General features: G+C 44.9%; 1 protein-coding gene across 1 annotated transcript in view; it reads right to left on the reverse strand.

Annotated features, from left to right (window-relative positions):
- The window catches only part of LOC126484996 (semaphorin-1A), a 348769-nt gene that overhangs the window by 49690 nt on the left and 276987 nt on the right, over nucleotides 1-22092 (reverse strand). The window contains exon 4 of the mRNA XM_050108602.1: nucleotides 9904-9966. Within this exon, the coding sequence (XP_049964559.1) occupies nucleotides 9904-9966 (63 nt within the window). The remainder of the gene's footprint in view (nucleotides 1-9903; nucleotides 9967-22092) is intronic.

Raw genomic sequence — 22092 nt, forward strand, 5'->3', positions numbered from 1 at the left:
ACAGCCGCACGCCGGCACAGACCCGCGGTGGGTCGGTAATTTAATCTTAGCCACGCGGAATGGGTGGCGTGGGGGATGGGCGAGAAGGCTGTGCGCTAGGGGTTTGCGGCCACCGCCTGATTGCATACCCGCGCGCCTGACGCCCGCTCTAGCGGCAGTAAGCCGAACCAATAGATACGAGGCGGCCGCCGCCAGCCAATGGGAGTCGCGTAGCACCGCGCGCTTCTCATTTGTCAAAGCCGTCTCCTCGCGGCCGCGACAGCCGGAACTGGACCCTGAGCGCAAAACAGTGGGGTGGCAAGGGGGTGCTGCGGCTGTTACGAATTCAGCTAAAACATAAAAAGAATAATAACGGCCTGAAACAAAGCGAAGGCCTCGGGCCCTAGACTGCCAGCGCAAATCGGCCTCGATAATTAATCAGTCTACCCCCGGACAGGAAATTCATCATGCTCCAGCCGAGTGGGTTCTACTCCGTGACGGGATGGCATCGCACCAAAGTTAACTTTCGTCTGTTGCCGCAGATATTAGGTTCAGTAATTGCGAGGAATGACCACGACTTTTAAACCAGTCTTGAGGTGTTACTGAAGTTGGACTAGTTGATTAAAAGTACCGATACGTGGCAAAAAGCTTTTGAACCTTCTACTGAACTCAACTGAGCGATGTCTGTCCCTCCGGGCAGGCACAATGGGTCTGCGTCACTTAGTGTCAACGGAGAGAACTGAGAGAGCTTGAACTAAATCCGTGTATAGGGAATGTATGGCCATTCGTTTCCCAGCCGCTTGCCGCTATCTGGAGTTCAAGATCGGCTGAAATCGCGTCACACGATGTTTTCCGCCATATTCAACCTGTACGTCGCTCGTGTAATTTATTTATTTATTGCTTATTTAGCCTGCCAGATCTTGCCAGAAGTAACACATACCAAAGACATTACAGAATCTTTCCAATACTAATAATAATGACACAAATAATAATAATAATCTGCATTTAGAATGATGTAGATTAGCTTAGCACAATAGAAGCCATGTTTGGACTGTAGGAAGTATTGTGTATTTTCGTGGATTTCGTTTTGAATAATGCCAAGACTTCAAAGTGGAAGCCCTAACATCTATGCTATCTCCTTCTTTTTTCTTTTACACGATTCCTTCTAAATGCGCACTGCACTATTGTAACAGATAAAGATCTAGCATTTCCCAACACACAAGAAACGTTTTCTTGCATTGTCACCATTTTGTCCATGCACTCCACTCGTAACACCAAATGGTGAGCACACTGCAAACTCAGTGAGTTTACGGTTCTATGGGTGCATCAATCACATTTTTACATGGGGTACTTTGGAAAATACAGAAGTTTGAAAAGAAATGAATCATATATAGAAAACCTGAATTTTACTGTTATTGTCGTAAAGTTGTATATCTGCGACACATTTAAAATGGAAGTGACGCTAAATTTCTTTTGTTTTTGCGGAGGGGGGAGACTAACATGCGTCTCGCTCCAGACACCGAAACTTTGATACGTGACTGTCTACTTCATTCAGTATTAACTGTCGGAGGGAGTTTGAACAGGCAATGGCTGTTAAGACGTACAGGCACAAATATCCTATTAGGAATATTGCACAGGTGCTGTGTGTGTGTGTGTGTGTGTGTGTGTGTGTGTGTGTGTGTGTGTGTGTGTGTGTGTGTTTGGGGTGGGCGGCACGAAACCAAATCATTGCTGAGTTAGACCAATAAATTAATACGCAAAGGACAACAGAATTTTAAAGTTTACTGTAAGAACCATTTACCAGATATTTTTGTTATCTACGACAGGTGGGGGTCCGTTGCAAATGTCAGCGACAGAGCGATCCTTTGAGATGCGGCAGGGCTCAGTTTTCATTGTTACATAGCCGGCCAAAAGCCACCGATCACGAACCAACCAATGGGGTACGCCAACTCAGAGAGGCGAACACAACGCTGAAAACTGTTCTGCGGAGACCGACAGGAAAACTTTTGTGCGTGATGACTGCGGCAGACGTTTTTAGACCTGGGAGAATCTTGGCGAATGGAAATTACCCGAGTGCGCTGTAACGACACTGATTTGGGTGTGTCAGATGCATTAGAGCGAACAATGAGCAACCGTTATTCAGCTTGCTTATGGAAGAATGAGAGCAAATTCCGGCTACAATAGGAATAGGAATTGTTCTCCCAAAATTAACTTCTGCAGTAAGAGCAAGAGGAGGCCCCAAACGATGTTAGTCTTACTTGAGGCAACGTCGTCCCCGAAGTTACGAAAAGAGCCACACAAGGCTGATAATAAATTCATCTGCTCTGTACTGAAAGGCTTGCGTACTACAATACTGTTAATGTGCATTCGTTTTTTCCGTGTTTTTCGGTTTAGTTTAGACTCAGATGCCTTCATAAAGGAGTGTGAACACGCACCGAGGCAAGGTGTGCCCGTGCTCTTCGACAGTTCAACAGTACATTGATGCTGATGTTGTGGATTGTTCAAGTAGATTCTGGATTCATGAATGTATTGTGATTTTTTTAAAAACTTACTGTGAGTGGCTTAAATTTGTAACATCACACAAATAGAAACCTGTCATAAAGGTAAGAAAACATTTAAAAGCGTTGACCTTGAGAACCGAACAGGAACACTTGGTTGGTTGGTTGTTTGGGGAAGGAGTCCAGACACAGGAACACTTGGAACGTGGCGGTACAGAGAAGTATTGAGTCAGATGGGCAAAGCGGATAATTAATGAAGAGCTATTGAATCGAACTAGGAAGGGAGAAAATATAGCAGAACTTGGCTAATAGATGGAATCAGTTGATAGAACACAACCAGAGGCATGGAGGAATCATCAATTTGATAATGGAGAGAAGCGTGGGAGTGTTAAAGTTGTAGAGGGCACCACGGGATTGTTGAGATGGATGGAGGTTGCGGCATTTTACGCAGAAATGAAGAGACTTGTACAGCATAAAGTATTGTGGAGAGCTTCATCAAACCTGTCTTCGAACTTAAGACTATAACAACACCCAATACGAGCTATTTTGCCTCATAAAACAAGTTTCTCCCTCTTGACAGAATAATGACGCACTTCCTGTATATGTTGTACAGTTGGTGTTTTTGGAGCTGACAAAATGATGAATATCTGGAGAGGGCACATACTGTGTGAAAGTATTTGGGAAAACATTGTGTTTAGCCAGTGGCAAGAGATATCTTCAATCCCATAGTCCAGAAATTACAGGGTGCGTTAAAAGGAATATATGTATTTTGAACGCATTTATTCACTAAACTGTAAGGAATACTACTATGAAACTTGGAACACATATTTACGAATCTCTCAAGTTAAGATTACAGATGTTCAATATGTCCTCCACAAGCAACACGGATAATATCACATCAGTGCCCGAATACCTTCCATGCTCGCGTAAGTATGTCCATCGTCACTGATGTAACGGCAGTAGGCCTACGGATCTGGCTCTTCTAGACTCTTCTAGGTTCTGTAGTAGTGTTGGTGAATAAACGTTGTCCTTAACGAAACCTCACAGGAAGAAGTCACAGGGCGTCAAATGCCAGTGAAAGCGGAGGTCACCTGATCTGTTCGACGACCAATCCAGCTGCTCGCTGGTTTCGTTCAGATATTCACGCAACTGGCGACTCCAGCGAAGGGGTGATCCGTCTTGCTGAAAAATGAAGTTATTCTTGTCCAGCCTCGAGACAACCAGTTTTGTAACATAGCAATATACTGCGGATCGTCAACCGTTCAAAAATGGTTCAAATGGGTCTGAGCACTATGGGACTTAACATCTATGGTCATCAGTCCCCTAGAACTTAGAACTACTTAAATCTAACTAACCTAAGGACATCACACAACACCCAGTCATCACGAGGCAGAGAAAATCCCTGACCCCGCCGGGAATCGAACCCGGGAACCCGGGCGCGGGAAGCGAGAACGCTACCGCACGACCACTAGCTGCGGACGATCGTCAACCATGTTTCCATAAAAGAAGAATGGGCCGTAAACAGACAAGTGCAATATCGTACAAAACACATTGACTTTGCGTGAATCTGGTAATGTTCAGCGTGTTCATGTGGGTTCTGTAGACCCGTAATTCGAACATCGTCTTTGTTTACTTTCCAACCAAGGTGGAAAGTCGCTTCGTCGTTGAACGCGATGCGTTGTGCAGAAGTGTTATCGTTGTCCATAGCACTTTGAGACTTGTCAAAAACTGCGGCACGTTTGCGTTTGTCGTCATGACGTAGAGCCTTAACAGCTGTAATTTGTACGGCTCCATACACAACTGACGTCGCAAAACACGTCAAATTCTCGTTGTAGGCAGCTGTAACTCCCGACTGGCACGAAGAGTTGATTTTGTAGGACCACGTTGGAAAGCGGTTTGAATTCGTACGACATTTCTGTCGGAAACGCGAGGGCTGTCGTAACTCTTTTCTTTACATAAACATTCCGTGTCTACAAACTCCCGATACCATCTACCAGTGTTCCATCCATGGGGAGGATCAACCTGAAACGTCTTTGCACTGTAATCATAATATTACACTTCGCAAATTCGAGAACACAAAATGATTTATGCTGCGGAGTAGCCAGTTTGCAACATACGACTATAACCAAGCAAACAGAAGAATACCGACATCTAGCGGCAGTGAATGACAACGTATTCGTTCCCCCAACAAACGAGCCGTGACGGAGCTATCGATAGTTTTCACAACAAATACTGTGTAACGCGTACATTCTTTTCGAAACGCCCTGTGCTATCGCTGTGGATCAAGGACGAAAGAAAATTAAATTGAGACACACTTGTCTCAAGAATGTCGTTTCTTACGGTTATTGGCTACTATTCGCTCCCAGCTTAATTAGAGAGATTAGGGTTGCTTTTCAAACAGCGGCGGTCGTCTTTGAGCTCATAAAGGCAGCTGCGGGTGGGAGAAAAACGGGTAAATGGGCGCGTTAAACCACGGCGCCAATAAGTGGCGACGATATGATCCACGTCGTGAACGTGGAGACTCACGCCACTGTGGGATCTAGAGGCTGCGCGTCTGTTTAATCAATATTGACTCCGCTTTGCCGTTAACAGAGGCGTGAGTATCCGCAGGTGAACAGAGATTAAAACCGTGACGTGATGGTTTCGGATCCGATGGATTCCAGCCATAACCGACCTTCCTCTCTCTTGTTCGTTTTTTTGCTCTTAACTTATTTTGTGCCGTAAAAATTAATAGGACAGAACTGACATCAGTGGAAAAGTGAGAGAGAGAAAACGAGTGAGACAGAGAGATAAAATTTTAGGTACATATTTTGCAATCAAAACTTTTGCGCTACTGCTATGAAAGGGGTGAGAGAAACTCCGGAAACAAAAATAAGGACCTCCAGGCACAAAACACAGGCCTTTCACTGACGAATACCTACAGATAGGAATTTTTCCTAGTAATTATTCTAACAAATGTGTAAAGTTGCTGCATCGGTAATTAATGGAGCAATTAGTAAGATTGGTAAACCCGGTGCCTCGGCCTGGTGTCAAGCACTAGGGATATGTAAACGAGAGAAGGAACTCTTGGTTCTTCTTGTTATTTAAGAGCAGCGAACGTTCCGCTAAAGAGCTTCATTTTTTCTCTTTCCTAAGCGAACGTCGAAATACTCTCTGTGCTTTAGGTAGTATGTGTAGGAGGTACTACAGAAAAAGTATGCAATCCATGCTACGATTACGACACTTCGGATACGCAAGTTCGTCCCTCACCGGTACTTCCATGGGTGTCTTAAGACTTGAAAGACATATTTTCAGTTTAATCTATCGCTGAATTGGCGGGGGACATTCCAAACAAAAGCTACTCACAAAATCTTGGGTTCCCAGTGTCAACGGGTAAAGGCGTTTTGGTTCTCATTATAGCTCAAAGTCTCAATTGTAATTTTGTGTGTTCAATCGATAGAGGGACCTGAAATTAGTCTGGTGTGAACCTGTACTGTGTATAGCGCTGTGAAGTACGTGGCGAATGTATATCCTACTGTAACAATCAAGTGGCTTTTCCTGTTCCATTCGCATGTGCAGATGGGGAAGAATGATTGCTTTAAAACCTCTGTGGGTGCTATAATTAATCTATCCTAGCCTTCGTGACCCCTTTGGGAGCTATACGTAGGAAGGTATAGTATATTCCTAGTTTCATCTCTCAAAGTTGGTTAAATTTCTAGCTAGGCTGTCTCGGATTTTTTGTATCTATTTTCAAGAATCTGCGAGTTCAGTTCTTTTGGCATCTCTGTGGCGCTCTCTCACGGTTCAGACAAATCTGTGACCATTCGTGCAGTTCTTATTTGTATAAGTTTCATAAACCCTATTTGGTATGGCCCTCACACATTTGAGCGATATTATAGGATGTAAGCAGCCTCCTCTGTAACCTGACTGCACTAGAATCCTGTCAAAGAACCGAAATATTCCACTTGTTTTACCTAAGACTGAGCCAATGTGATCGTTCAACAATCTGACAAATCCGAACTTTTAAAGCAAGTTATCCATACTAGCATTACCTGGAAATCTTATCAAGATCAGATTCAATATTCGTGCAGCTCTTGTCAGACTGTACTTCATTAAAGGTAACTGCATCAGCTGTAAAAAAGTGGGAAGTTGCTATTAATATTGTCTGCGAGGTCGTTCGTACACAATATGAACAGCAAGGGCGCAAACACACTTCCCTGGGGCCTCCTGCCGGCCGTTGTGGCCGTGCGGTTCTAGGCGCTACAGTCTGGAACCGCGTGACCGCTACGGTCGCAGGTTCGAATCCTGCCTCGGGCATGGATGTGTGTGATGTCCTTAGGTTAGGTAGGTTTAAGTAGTTCTAAGTTCTAGGGGACTGATGACCACAGATGTTAAGTCCCATAGTGCTCAGAGCCATTTGAACCATTTGAACCTGGGGCCTCCTGAAGTTACTCTCCATCCGAGATAACATGCTGCTTCCTCCCTAAGAAGAAATCCTCAGTCAACTCACAAATTTCGGTTGATACCCCATATAATAGTACTGTTGAAAATAAGCGTAGATATGCTACTGAGTCAAATGATTTTTGGAAATCGAGAAATACTGCATGTGCCTGATTGCCTTGATCCATGGTTTTCAGAATGTCATGTGACAAAACCGCGAGTTGGGTTTCGCATTATCTGTGTATTCGGAATCCAAGCTGGTTGTCACGGAGGGGGTCATTATAAATTTAGACAACATTGTCTATGGGGTACAGGGACCTGGTGCTATATTTAGGTTAAAACCAACAGTCGAGACCGCAATAATATTTCTTTATTTATCGGTTTCGGTTCATGTTAAAACCATCTTCAGAATTTTTGGCCCTGGGTTTTCTCGTGATACCACGATCGTACACTGTCAGTTTACGATCATGACTGTGTACGAGAGCCGTATCACGAGAAAACCCAGGGCCAAAAATTCTGAAGATGGCTTTAACATGAACCGAAACCGATAAATAAAGAAATATTATTGCGATCTCGACTGTTGGTTTTAACCTAAAACGGGGTCGTTTAGCTAAAGGAAAGTAATAGCTGAGGATGAAAACATAGTTTTTCCAGTAGAGACTGAGCACAGATGTGTGGTGCATTTTGAGGTCAGCGAGGCGCGCCATAGAGGAGTTCTCACACACTGCTGCAGGAAACGCAGATTACACTTCCGGTGTTACTGTCTTCATCTTTCTTCTTCATCCTCCTCCTCGTTTGCGTTTGTTCTGCATGGCGGCGGGTTTCGCTGTTTTTGTTCTCTGTTACTTTTTTATATGAAATTGTGCCAGATCGGGTTGCACCCCAGAGATCTTGAGATCTTCGCGTATGGTGTCAAGCCGTCGCTGTTTAGGTCGTCCTACTGGCCGTTTACCTTTCACTCTCATATCTGAACGAATGTTTGGCACTGTTGCTGCGTCTGCTCTAAAAACATGTTCGAAGCATCGCAGAGGGCATTCTCTAATCTTGTCTGCTGCTGGCACCACTCCATACAACTTTCGAACTTCATCATTTATGACATGATCGTGCAGTGTTAACCCGGAAGTCAAATTGAGCATCTTTGTTTACGTGGCGGCAAATCGTTGTTCCATTTCTTTTGTCGAAGGCCAGCATTCAGAACCATGTAGTCCAATTGAACAAATTAGAGGTCGCTGTATTTTCGACTTGAGCCTGTCTGGATTCTTCTAGCCACAGAACGCCATCGAGCCATATGGTGCTCAGCCTGTTAGAAATTTATGCTCTGAGATTTCCATAAAGGACAGTGGTCGAGCTCAGGTACTTGAAAGTCCTTGTTGTTTAGAGGTCAACACCTGGTATTCAAAGACATTTATATCTGTGGTGAGACACTTCATTTTCTCTATGTTGAGTCGTAGACCTACTTCTTTAAGGCGATTGTTCCAGGTTTGCACTTGACACTGCAGGTCAGTCTTATCTTCAGAAGCCAATAGCATATCATCAGGATATAGCAACATTCAGCATGCGGTTTTCTGAAGATCTCTTCTGATAGTATCCACGACTGTGATAAAGAAGAGATGCAAGCGAGCAAATACCTGATGTACTTCTACAGAAACGGTTGTCTCTGTCATTAAACGACCTTAAGCTGTACATCAAACCGGACTAGTTTGAAGTTGTTTTTTCATGTGGAACACACGAAATTACACGCAAGACATTTGTTTATAATACTAACTCTAGATTCCCCCTACCTCTTCAGCGGAACCGCGCACTGGCATTGTCGTGGAACGACAGATGAATGCTGCAAGAGAGTATAAAATCGGGACCCAGTGGAAGACAATTAGATACATGTGGGAGTCCCTCGAGGTTCGGTATTCTGTCCCTTGCTGTGCACTATGTTCACAGAGGCCTTGCCACAGTGTCCACGCGGATAACTTGCAGTTTCCGCCAACAACATGGCACTATTTACGCATCAGCGCCCAGCTTACGCAGCACAGACTACAAATGGCTCTGAGCACTATGGGACTCAACTGCTGAGGTCATTAGTCCCCTAGAACTTAGAACTAGTTAAACCTAACTAATCGAAGGACATCACAAACATCCATGCCCGAGGCAGGATTCGAACCTGCGACCGTAGCGGTCTTGCGGTTCCAGACTGCAGCGCCTTTAACCGCACGGCCACTTCGGCCGGCAGCACAGACTACAGTCAATCTCCGAAGACCCTGTGTGACGGACGGCGAAACAGAGGTTCGTCTTTAATACAGCGAAGAATCGAGCACTCGCTGGAGATAGCCAGTCCCCACGGACTTGAGGCAGGTAGGCAACCTGAGTAGATCTATCCGATGAGGAACGAGTGACAAGTAGCCGGACGTCACTATCGACAGGTGTCTAACAAGGAGCCAACATGTCGAAAAACTGAGGAGAAAAGCGACTGGAAGGCTGCGCCAGCTACCACCGCTAAATCCGAGTTCACACTCCCACAGGACATTGGGGCTGTTTTGTGGAAGTTTTGGAGTACAAAACTGTCGCCTGGGGAAACGCCGTCGGCGCAGACTTCGATACAGATAGAGCAAAATCGAGCCCTCAGACTGGCTTTGCACCTACCTAGGGGCTTCCAGACAGTGTACCCCGATTGGGTAGTCTCCGAGAGAGGTCTAGGCGACCGGCCCGTGACTTCCATGAAGAATGAGGGGTCACAGAACCGATACGCCCGCATCAGAGAGAGCAGCAAGGTGCAGCACAACAAGGCCTGCAAGTGGCCACTCCAGGTAGCGCATAAACATGTTCTTGTGACATACCAAACCTGCAGCGAAGATCGGGAGCAGCGGAGTCCGCGTTCAAAAGATCGAGAAAGACATTCACAAGAGCCACCTGAAGGTAATAGGTAGTCAGCTTGCTGGAACATCGCATTACCTGGACGACTGACTGCCCTAAAAAGGCTCAACATTATAGCAAGGTGTATTTTTCTGGTACTCACCTCTGACTTCCCCTTGAGGTAGCAGAGCTCGCGATGGGCACCTGACGAGTGCCACTCGATCCTCTGGAAGAGAGAAAAGAAACCATACTGTAGCCAGCCAACAGTGATGTTCTGACAAGAGAGAGCGCGCATTTGTGTGTGTGTGTGTGTGTGTGTGTGTGTGTGTGTGTGTGTGTGTGTGTGTGAGAGAGAGAGAGAGAGAGAGAGAGAGAGAGAGAGAGAGAGAGAGAGAGAATCTAAAAACGAAAAAATAGTACTTTATGAAAGCCATTAAAACAACGAACATTGGCTTAAAATAATTTTATCCAATAAAGAAAGTGTCATTGTACTTTCAATAACCATAGCGCAGAATACTATGTGAATAACAATGGAAGAATGACATATCCTTCTGAGTAATTACCATTTTTTTTTTAGATGTCGACTGTTCTAACCAACGCAATTTCTGTTCGTGCTGTAACATAATGAACTATATTTTGGCGCCGACTGTCACATAAGGAGGTTAGTAATACACCATATTAGAAAATAAAGAGCAGAACCTGTTATTGAGTGGCTATAAAAAAATAATAGCACTTAACAGAGGCTCTTCTCTTTCATATATTTACGTTCCTTCCTGCTTCTTCTTCTCCAGATTCGTAATACACGCTCCGATAGTTTTCGATGACGTTTTGGTATACAGGTGGTGAACGAGTTCCCATCACATTCGAATCCAGTAAAAGATACGTAACGCCAAAGAAAAGCAGGACACAACTATAATTCTATTCCGATTTTACAATCAAAGATCCTCTTCATAGATTTATAGCGTCATCTTAAGAGAAATGTTAATTCATCAAGAAGAAACTTATCGATATTCACCATGTAGATGAGAACAAATATTAGCAATCTGTAGCAAATGTATTTTTATTATTTTTTTCTGCCAAACGTGTTTTACCTGTTTGTGTTAAGCATCATCTTCAGTACTTCTATAAAAGCAATTCATAATTTTATACAACTACTGAAGACGTCTAATACGGCTGTGGGAACTTATGTGGTGAAACAGTAATAAACACTGAGTTGCAAAAGACAGAATCTACGTGATAGACATTAAGTAACGAGTAGATGATGGAGAATGCCTGCAAGTATGAACAAAATAAGAAACTTATTGTTCGTGCTCATAGCAAGTTTGCGCTTTCTCCCGACCGTTGGCGCTAATGAGTGGCTCTTTCCATACCGGAAGTTCCTTGCTTTCAAATGTACTGCGTCAGTTTAGATATGCAGCCAATGTGCACTACTGGCCATTAAAGCTGCTACACCAAGAAGAAATGCAGATGATAAACGAGGCCGGCCGGGGTGGCCGAGCGGTTCTAGGCACTACAGCCTGGAACCGCGCAACCGCTACGGTCGCAGGTTCGAATCCTGCCTCAGACATGGATGTGTGTGATGTCCTTAGGTTAGTTAGGTTTAGTACTTCTAGGTGACTGATGACCTCAGAAGTTGAACCATTTGATAAACGGGTATTCATTGGACAAATATATTATACTAGAACTGACATGTGATTGCATTTTCACGTAATTTGGGTGCATAGATCCTGAGAAATCAGTACCCAGAACAACCACCTCTGGCCGTAATAACGGCCTTGACACGCCTGGGCATTGAGTCAAACAGAGCTTGGATGGCGTGTACAGGCACAGCTGCCCATGCAGCTTCAACACGATACCACAGTTCATCAAGAGTAGTAAATGGCGTATTGTGACGAGCCAGTTGCTCGGCCACCATTGACCAGACGTTTTCAATTAGTGAGAGGTCTGGAGAATGGCCTAGCCAGGGCAGCAGTCGAACATTTTCTGTATCCAGAAAAGCTCGTATAGGACCTGCAACATGCGGTCGTGCATTATCCTGCTGAAATGTAGGGTTTCGCAGGGATCGAATGAAGGGTAGACCCACGGGTCGTAACACATCTGAAATGTAACGTCCACTGTTCAAAGTACCTTCAATGCGAACAAAAGGTGACCGAGACGTGTAACCAATGGCAACCCGTACTATCACGCCGGATGATACGCCAGTATGGCGATGACGATTACACGCTTCCAATGTGTGTTCACCGCGATGTCGCCAAACACGGATGCGACCACCGTGATGCTGTTAACAGAACCTGGATTCATCCGAAAAAATGACGTTTTGCCATTCGTGCACCCAGGTTCGTCGTTGAGTACACCATCACAGGCGCTCCTGTCTGTGATGCAGCGTTAAGGGTAACCGCAGCCATGGTCTCCGAGCTGATAGTCCATGCTGCTGCAAACGTCGTCGAACTGTTCGTGCAGATGGTTGTTGTCCTGCAAACGTCCCCATCTGTTGACTCAGGGATCGAGACGTGGCTGCACGATCCGTTACAGCCATGCGGATAAGATGCCTGTCGTCTCGACTGCTAGTGATACGAGGCCGTTAGGATCCAGCACGGCGTTCCGTATTACCCTCCTGAACCCACCGATTCCGTATTCTGCTAACAGTTACTGCATCTCGACCAACGCGCGCAGCAATGTCGCTATACGATAAACAGCAATCCCGATAGGCTAAAATCCGACCTTTATCAACGTCGGAAACGTGGCGGTACGCATTTCTACTCCTTACACGAGGCATCACAACAACGTTTCACCAAGCAATGCCGGTCAACTGCTGTTTGTGTATGAGAAATCTGTTGGAAACTTTCCTCATGTCATCACGTTGTAGGTGTCGCCACCGGCGCCAACCTTGTGTGAATGCTCTGAAAAGCTAATCATTTGCATATCACAGCATCTTCTTCCTGTCTGTTGAATTTCGTGTCTGTAGCACGTCATCTTCATGGTGTAGCAATTTTAATGGCCAGTAGTATAATAATGATCTTAAGGAGACCATTCGCAGACCGGCCCGAAGAAAGGTAAAAACTGACACCTGCACGGGTAATAACTTTACTGAGCAAGTGCAGAAGTGATCGTTGTTAATAGGCACACATTTGTGACGGCAGTGTTACTTCTGTACGAGAACTGCACACAAAGCTGCCGGTACAGTTACATGAACAAGGTTATCTACGTAACACTTAGAGAATAATCCCGTTCCATCGCCACCCCACGGAGCGTCGATGTTTCATAGATACGACAGTACGATTCTATTCAGAGAGCGCATCAGGGAGGAGGTTTCGTTAATAAGGAGGACAAAGGCGCGGCAAAGTGTGCGAAGTCAGTAAATGAGGCGAATTAGCATTAATTACCATTAAGAGGGAACGGAGGCGCGTCAGCAGCGCTGAGCGCCCGGCGCAGTGGCGATATGCTAATGGCCGTGACAAAACAGGATCAGCGCCGCCGCCGCCGCCGCCGCTCCGGCTCCGGAGGCGGATCGAAGCCAGCGGCTGCAGCGGCCAAGCGCTCCCAGAGGTGTTCCCGATGAGTGCAACGTACAGAAGTTCACCCCTCTCCAGAAAGACTCACGCCAGTGTACAGGAAACTGTCATCGCTGGGTTATTATAAGGAAATATCAGGGAATATACGTACGGAGCGACTTAAAGTCAAAAGAGTACATAACAATAATCGTACGAGAGGGAGATGCCAGACTGAGATTCGTCGGAAGAATCTGGGGACGCAGACTACCCAATCGTAGGTATCCGGACACCTATTAACAAACATTAACATTATGCTGGTTTAAAATGTCGCAAATATGAATGATTATGATGATGTTTGGTTCAAAAATGGCTCAAATGGCTCTGAGCACTATGCGACTTAACTTCTGAGGTCATCAGTCGCCTAGAACTTAGAACTAATTAAACCTAACTAACCTAAGGACATCACACACATCCATGCCAGAGGCAGGATTCGAACCTGCGACCGCAGCTGTCGCTCGGCTCCAGACTGTAGCGTCTAGAACCGCAAGGCCACTCCGGCCGGCTGATGATGTTTGGTTTGTGGGGCGCTCAATTGCGCGGTTATCAGCGCCCGTACAAATTCCCAACCTTTGCTCAGTCCAGTCTCGCCACTTTCATGAATGATGATGAAATGATGAGGACAACACAAACACCCAGTTATCTCGTGGCAGGTGGGCAAAGACGTAGCGAGAAGATGGATAGTAGGCGCTGGATCAAGCTTGCCTGTCACGAGAGAGACCAGAGACACACCGACAAGCAACAGACCGCCAACGCCTTCTCAACAGCAAGTATTTAGGCTACCGCCACTGACCGGAGGGCCCTGTTGGCTCACTGGCTCACTCAGGCTAAGACAATTTATAGTGACCAGATTAGTGACAATAGCAAGATTATCGATAGTGTCTACAAGAGGACTATTACTGATGAGCTCTTACCACGAGATAAATGTAAATAAAGAACAGTATTAATCCACGAGTGGATTTGCTTTGTAGAAAGAGGATACTGGCCACCTGCAACAGCATCCTCTCCCTTGCTTCCTTACGGTACAAGACTCTACTAATATCGAGTACGCCAACCCTTCGCATTTATAACTACCTGAGCTGTGCTGGGAACACTTTCAGTGAGGATTCTGAAAGTCCGCGGAAGAATGGCAGTCCATTCTTCCTCAAGAGCCGAAACTAGAGAACGTACTGATGTCGGACTCTTGGGTATCGAGCGTAGTCGACGTTATAACTCATCTCAAAGATGTTCCATCGTGTTTAGGTCGGTACTCTGGGCAGGTCAGTCCATTTCAGCAATGTTATTGTCTACTAACTATTGCCTTGCAGAGGCTGCTTTATGACAGGGTGCACTGTAATGATGATAAAAGCAGTCATCGTCTACGAACTGATTTTTTTACTACACGCAGCACACAATGCTGTAAAAAGTGTTCATATCCTTCCATATTTAGCCTTTTTTTAGTGTTATAAGAGGACCATACTCTAACCACGAAGTAAACCTCAACCGCGCGGGATTAGCCAAGCGGTCTGGGATGCTGCAGTCATGGACTTTGTGGCTGGTCCCGGCGGAGGTTTGAGTCCTCCCTCGGGCATGGGTGTGTGTGTTTGTCCTTAGGATAATTTAGGTTAAGTAGTGTGTAAGCTTAGGGACTGATGACCTTAGCAGTTAAATCCAATAAAATTTCATACACATTTTAACATTTGAAGAACACCGCCTACCGTGTGAATTTGAAAATTTTCCTGGCGAACTGAATGTTCAAACTAATTTCGAGCTTGCAGCCAGTCGTCGATTGATACACGACACGATATTTCAATTGGGCACCGGGTGAGTCACCGAAGATTTCGACAGCTCACTTGAAAATGACTGGCAGGTACCCAATTGAAACATCGTGGGACGTATTCAATTACCATCGGCTGCATCCCATTCCGTATCATCACCTCCTCTGTACTCCACTCTTGCCACTACACAAAATTCTCCCTGAAATCACCAAATCCAAATCTTTCCATCGGATTGCCACTGTGTATATCGTGATTCATCACTCAAAATTACTTTTTCTAGTCATCCACTGGATGGCCGGACGTGGATTCGAACCGTCGTCCTCCCGAATGCGAATCCATCGTGGAAACAATTGCGCCACCTCGTCGGTCTCACTTTAGGGACATAGCCCAGAGCTCCATAAACTGTTGTAACGACCCTGGCAGAATCCTTAGGAAGTGTAGTCCATAGAAGAAGGAGGTAGCTTATAAAACCCTCTGTCGAACAACATCTGAATATCGCTCCCCACTTTGGAACACGAACGAAACAAGGTTGGTAGAGGTAAAAGAAAAAGTCCAAAGAAGAGCAGTGTGGTTCGTCACTAGTTCATTTAGCAAATGCGAAAGCATCACGGAGATGCTCAGGCAATCCCATTGGCAGACTACACTAGAGAGGCGTTGGGCATCACGATGTGACTTATTGTTAAAATTTCCGGTGGGGAACGTTCCTAGAAGAGTCTACTAGTGTATTCAATGTCTGTTTTAGCGAAGAGGTCGTGACGGCGAAATCAGACAGATTTGAGCTCCCATGGAGGCCTATCAACAATCTTTCTTCCCGCGCTCTATTCGCGGCTTGAACATGAAATGGTGTAAATTTTTGGGGAAGAAACCACTGCATCGAAGGAAATTAGTGATTGACGTTTTGCGAACTTCCTTTTGTTTCAGACAAATCACATTCTCTGAAACAATCAAATCTGGTTTCGGCCTGCATTTGTGATATGCAGTACCAAAATTCCGCAGCCTGGTCGCAATCCAACCCGACCAACCGCCGTGTCATCCTCTGCCAATGGCATCGTCGGATGCGGTATGGAGGGGCATGTAGTCAGCACAACGCTCTACCGGTCATTGTCGGGTTGCTTAATCTTGGAACCGCTAAAAATCGGTCGAACAGCTCCTCAGTTGGCCTCACGAGGCTGAGTGTATTCCAGACCAGTCCTCCAACCAAGCAAAAATCCCTGGCAATACTGGGAACCGAACCTGGATCCTCCGTATGGCAGCTACGGGGATGGACTTCAGCTTGCACTGGCCATCTTCTAATGTTAGTTGCCATAGACGGTATTTTGTGGTCAAAACATTCATTATATGCGTTATCGAGCTTAAACTTTCTAACAAAAATTGCGATATTATGTAGGGATAGCCGAGTTTTCAGAGTACTGTGTATATATCCTGCTACATTGAATATACCGGAAATGACTTTGTAGGGCGACTGCAGCTGCTTTGGAAGTGACAAGCCCACCCGTAAACTAGCTCAAATGTAGTAGAACTGCTCAGTTGATAAAAAGTAGCCTCTCTAGCACGAACGTTATAGTGGTTTGCAAAGAACACGTGGATTTAGATACAGATAAATTGAAAACGGATGTCGAACAAGTGAAGGGATATAAATATGACCTCTCATTTAAGCAGCAATACCTGAAATGATTTTATACCCATTTTGTCCGGGCATATCTCATAAGAACGACTAAGAAGGTTGTGTTGTTATGATTTAATTTCACGACGCAAGCTGAATTACCACATTCAACAACGAATTTATTTCGTCATGGACTACACTAAGAAAAGCTAGCCTACAGTTACTAAGGTAATCTCGGGACACTTTACTATAAATGATCGGATCCGCTTTCGAACATAATTTCTCTCGAATGCTGTTTGCTCGAGAGTATCGAAGCATGGATGTACGTGGCGAGCCCCAAAGAAAGAGTATTGATTTGTGGTAGACGATGTAATTCCGCGCTAAGTTAGTACGGAGTAAAATGAACTGTAGATAAGCTAAAGAGCGAAATTTGTCAGTTTCCAGTTATTGCTGCTGTTGTAAGCTTCCTCTTGTACTAAATGTCATTTGTGGTGTGCAAATCGTGATAAATTCGGGAAGTAAATTAGCTTGGTTGGTTGAATTCAGCACTTCGCATTTACGTCATCAGCAGCAGCGTCGGAAGTTATGTGACAAAGTAAGCGCTTTAGTAAAGTTGCGAACTGAAATACACAATCCGCTGAAAAGAACACAGAAACTACCGGTTAGTAAGCTCGGCTCACACTGTTGGAATCCGATCACCGAACGACACGATAACGAATAGGGCCCCGCCAATACGATAAACCTCGCATAACAAACTGTTATGGACCAAAACGTGCACCCGCTTTGCTGATCCGGCTCTATAAATGTCAGCTTAAACTAACTAATTAAACATTTTCGGTTATTTCTGATGTTGTGCGAACAGTTGTTCAAATTCGTGGCAGATGTACGAGACACACACGCTGGACATTTGATGACAGGAAATTACGACAGAGGGGTTTGCGATGACACATTTTGTCGAGCGTGATGCTGTCATGTATATGAGATCGCGCTGATAAATGGTTAGCAAACAGCTATGTATGTTCACACACAACCTCGTGTAGACACACACACACACACACACACACACACACACACACACACACACACACATGCGCACACGCAAGTACGCACGCACGCTGCTCAGGCAGATCACCCGATTCCAAAACTGTGACGAAGGGTGTCATTCGTATTGTATTTGTTTTTGCTACTGTAACAATACACAGATGTTTTAGTGCAGAAAGCGCATATTGTTTTAAGGACAGTTTGAACACACTTTCCATAATATCATTTAAAGTAGCTGGGAGTACGGGTGTCGCTCTGTTGGAAAAAAGAGAGACTGATACACAATATATCACATAACGTAGCCATTAAGTCGTCTTTCGTCCCTCTTGTTGAAAATGCTTCTACCTGTAGCAAAATTATTCCAGTTGACCTTTCCTGGAAGCAGAGAAATGTGTTTGCACAGCACGTGTCGTTTCAGCATGAGAATAAGGTCTCTCTCAACGACGTTTGTAGCTACAGCTGCAAGAAAGAGCTGCTTCTTTATGGGCCAGAGACGGAAAGAGAAACTTCCACACTTGATTTCGAAGCAATAACACTTCATGTTAGTGAGCTTCTCTCAAGTTTCAGGTAACAGACTTAAGCAAATGACATTTAAAAATATAATAAAAAACAACGGTACCACTCTGCTGCATTAAAGCAGGGAAAACCTTTTACTCTCCATTTGGCGGAAATAATTCTATTTGCATATTCTCGTTATGATCTTCCGCTGCCTCTTTTCTTTTTTTTAAAAAAAATTGCTGGAGTCGATGCCCTATCGCAGGTTTCTCTAATAAAATTTTTGGTTAATCTTCTCAATCCTCTTAGCGTTATGGCAGCTCTTGGCACGAGCAGTAAAACTAGGCTGCAACAAACAGCACCTTGATCGAGTTAAGTACTTGAAGAGATAATGCTGTGTCAGTGATTAGCAATGCTGACTTGTGTCACCAAGGCATGAAACTGATGCTCATTAAAACCAAACGGCAATCGCGGTCATTATCACGGTATGTTGATAAGAATTTCGAGGCGACAGGCGTCGCATCCGGGCATCCCTTAAACTAACCATTCCAAATCCGTTAATAACCATGCCGACCCTGCGCATATACGGGGAAGGGCAACAGGAAAAGAAGAAAAAGAAGAACTCCACTAGAAAGAGGCCCTGGTACGTGAATACTAGAATGTGAATAGTGACTGGTTCCTGCCTATCCACGAAGACACTGCTAGTGCATCCTGAACAAGTCTGAAGTCCCGCTATTCAAGAATCACGTGAGTTAGCAAATGTTTGAGCAACTCAGTGCAGCAACTATTAACAGCCGTACCAACACGGTTAATAAACCTAGCAGCTTTCACTGCTGCGTGAAGTCTGGAAAACTGTCAACAGAATGCGTACCAGGTTTGGCAGAAGTGTAGATTTACTGTTTAAATGGGGTAAACTGCCGGCACTCCAATATGACTGTGGACCAGAGCGCTACACAGTCTTCCACATTGCTCAAGAGTGCCAAAAACGAGCCTATCAAGGGGACATTATAGACCTGTTCAAATTATCCCCAGGTGCGACAGACTGGACTGAACGGTTAGATACTAATATGTAGTTGAACGCTTGTGTCATAGTTCTGACTTCGCATTTGCTCGTCTTGTGTGATTGAAATATTCCTGTATATTCAGTGTTTTTGCATTTTATGTGTATTTGCCATGCGATAAATAAATAGTGACAAAGGCTAATGGTGAAATTCCGGTGTTACCTGAAGATGTTCATTTAGAACGAAACCAGTTGTGCGTAGTAGACGTACATAAAATACAGCTGTGATGTTTTTTCATCAACATTTTCCAGTTGGGTAAATTTAGAGACCCTGTATTCGTAGAAGGTTGTGCAGCCATTATGCCGCCGCTATCTAGCTGTATCTCCGACAATGATCACGAGAACAAGATAAGAGAGATTAGGGCACTTACATACAGTCATTTTTCCCTCGTTCAATACGCTATTGGAATGGGGGAGAAAATCGGTAATACTGGAACGATATACCCTCCCCCACGCACTATAAAGTGGGTTGCGTAGTATATACGAGGTGTGATCAAGAAGTAAAGGGAATTTTTTAATTTCGCGATCTTTATACATCCGATTTTCAATTTTTTTTGTCTTGTTGGTGCACATGTTTTTGATATATGTTTACATCTACAACTGTTTTGATTATGGCGTTTATTGTTGACAGTCGAAAAGATTACAAGTGCTTTCGAACGCTCGGTGAATTTTTACTTAAAAAATGAATCAAAGAATGTGCATTAAATTTTGTTTTAAAAATGGAATAAAGTGCAGCGCCACATTCGAAATGTTGACGGTGGCTTTTGGTGAATCTACTATGAGTAAGGCAAGAGTTTACGAGTGGTATAAAAGTTTCAAAGAAGGTCGAGAAGAAGTGGTAGAGGACGACCACCCTGACGCGCTAGCATACCACTTACTGACGACAATGTGCAAGAAGTAAAGAAAAAGTTTCTAGAAAATCGCCGAATCACTATCAGAGCGGTTGCTGACGACGTCGGCATGTCTTTTGGCTCACGCCGAGCAATTGTTTCGGATGTTTTGGACATAAAACGTGTAGCAGCGAAGTTTGTTTGGAAACTGTTGAATTTCGATGGGAAATGTCGGATAGACATCACTTAGAAATTGCTGAATGAAGTCGACAACTATACAGCACTTCTAAAGAAGTTTATAACAGGTGACGTCGAAACCAAGGCCCAATCGTCCCGATGGAAACTACATGAAGAGCAGCTACATCACATGTGAAGGTTCTTCTCATTGTTTTCTTACCATAGGATAGTGCATGATGAGTTCCTGCCTTACGGTCGTACGATCAATGAGGAATACTACCTGGAAGTTTTGCACCGTTTGCGTGAAACAGTCCTAAGAAAACTACCAGAACTGTGGCAAAACCACTTGTGGAAATTGCATCACAATAACGGTCCCGCTCACACCTCGTTCGTGATTTTTTGGCAAGAAACAACACCGTTATGTTTGCCTCAGTGACGTTATTGGCTAGACATGGCGCCCCTAAGAGTGATGAGAACCATGAAAGGACGTCATTTTACCGCCGTTTACGAAATAGAAACAGAATCGCTGAAGGAGCTGAATGAAAAGTGAGTTCCACAAGTGCTTCCAAGATTGGAAAAAGAGCTGGCGCGAGTGCATTATATCTGAGGGGGATTGTTTTGAAGCGGACAAAGTTGATGTTGATCAAAGAATTAAGATTCTTTACGAAAAACAAAAATTCCAATTACTTTTTCGTCACACCTTGTGTGTAGAGGCAAATGTAAACAGCCATAACACGGCAGCTTTAAAAGGCCGTAAGTCGAAAGCTATTCCGCAGATTAAGCTCTCACCTGACTTGGGCAGCTACATAACAAAAACAAAACTGCATTGATATAAATGGTATCTGTTGGCAGACTGACAATCTTTCGTACTGCCCTCGCAGAATGCGAGTTGTAAACAGGTGAGGTAGAGGGTGTGTGGCCTGAACCCGTCTTGGCCGACGGCCTCGGCTGTACGGAGCACAGCAGGGGAAGGGTCCCTAAGGAGGCAGCGTCACGGGCCCCGGGTGGGGACTCGCTGCCCCCCCCCCCCACCCTCTCTCCCTGATGACTGATGACGGCCGGTGGGCCCCGGAGACGCCGATAACATCGGCCCGGCTGGGCAGCATCAATTATATCCGCCAGAGACGCCGGCAGCGGTCGACTCCTGCCGTGGAAGGAGCTCCATCGGTCACGCGTGTCGCACCCGCCCCACGACAAGCTCTGCGATTGCTTCGCTGGCTGTTAATTCTCCGGGAGAACTGATCTCGTACCTTACTCGCGACGGTAACCTGACTGCAGTTATATCGTATCCACTATTTAGGGGTGCAACGGAAACAGTGCATCAGGAATGACTACGACTTTGCTAAGTTGTGGTCACACTCGTTTCAGAGTTACTAATATTTCGAAGGGTATATAGTAAACTTCTGGGTATGCTGCAGAGTTGTTGTTACCTGTTTCTGCACGATATTTCGACGACCGACCCCCCCCCCCCCCCCTTCTTCTTCAGATTCAGTGAGTTTTTCTGTGATGTTTACTGGTTGCCTCGACTCCAACCAGACTGTTGGTCCCACGCCTCTAGAACCAAGTTCGATTTCTGACTACGCTCTTTGATACTCTTATTTTTCTGAGCTCGCACTGATATTTCGTGATACACAGTTCCCCTCAACGTTTTCCAACACCCTTAAATTTGATGGCCACCGAAATTTTAATAAATTGAGTTGTTTATTAGGTTTTCTCGCGTATTTATTTTGATATACTCCGTAACTATGCTGCGCCAGAAACTTGGCGCTTCCACCACGATGCTGGAACATTTAAACTCTGTCCATCGCAATATAAAGTTCACGATGGAACTTGAACAAGAG

The sequence above is a fragment of the Schistocerca serialis genome, chromosome 6, assembly GCF_023864345.2.
Source record: "Schistocerca serialis cubense isolate TAMUIC-IGC-003099 chromosome 6, iqSchSeri2.2, whole genome shotgun sequence".
NCBI classification, from domain to species: domain Eukaryota; kingdom Metazoa; phylum Arthropoda; class Insecta; order Orthoptera; family Acrididae; genus Schistocerca; species Schistocerca serialis.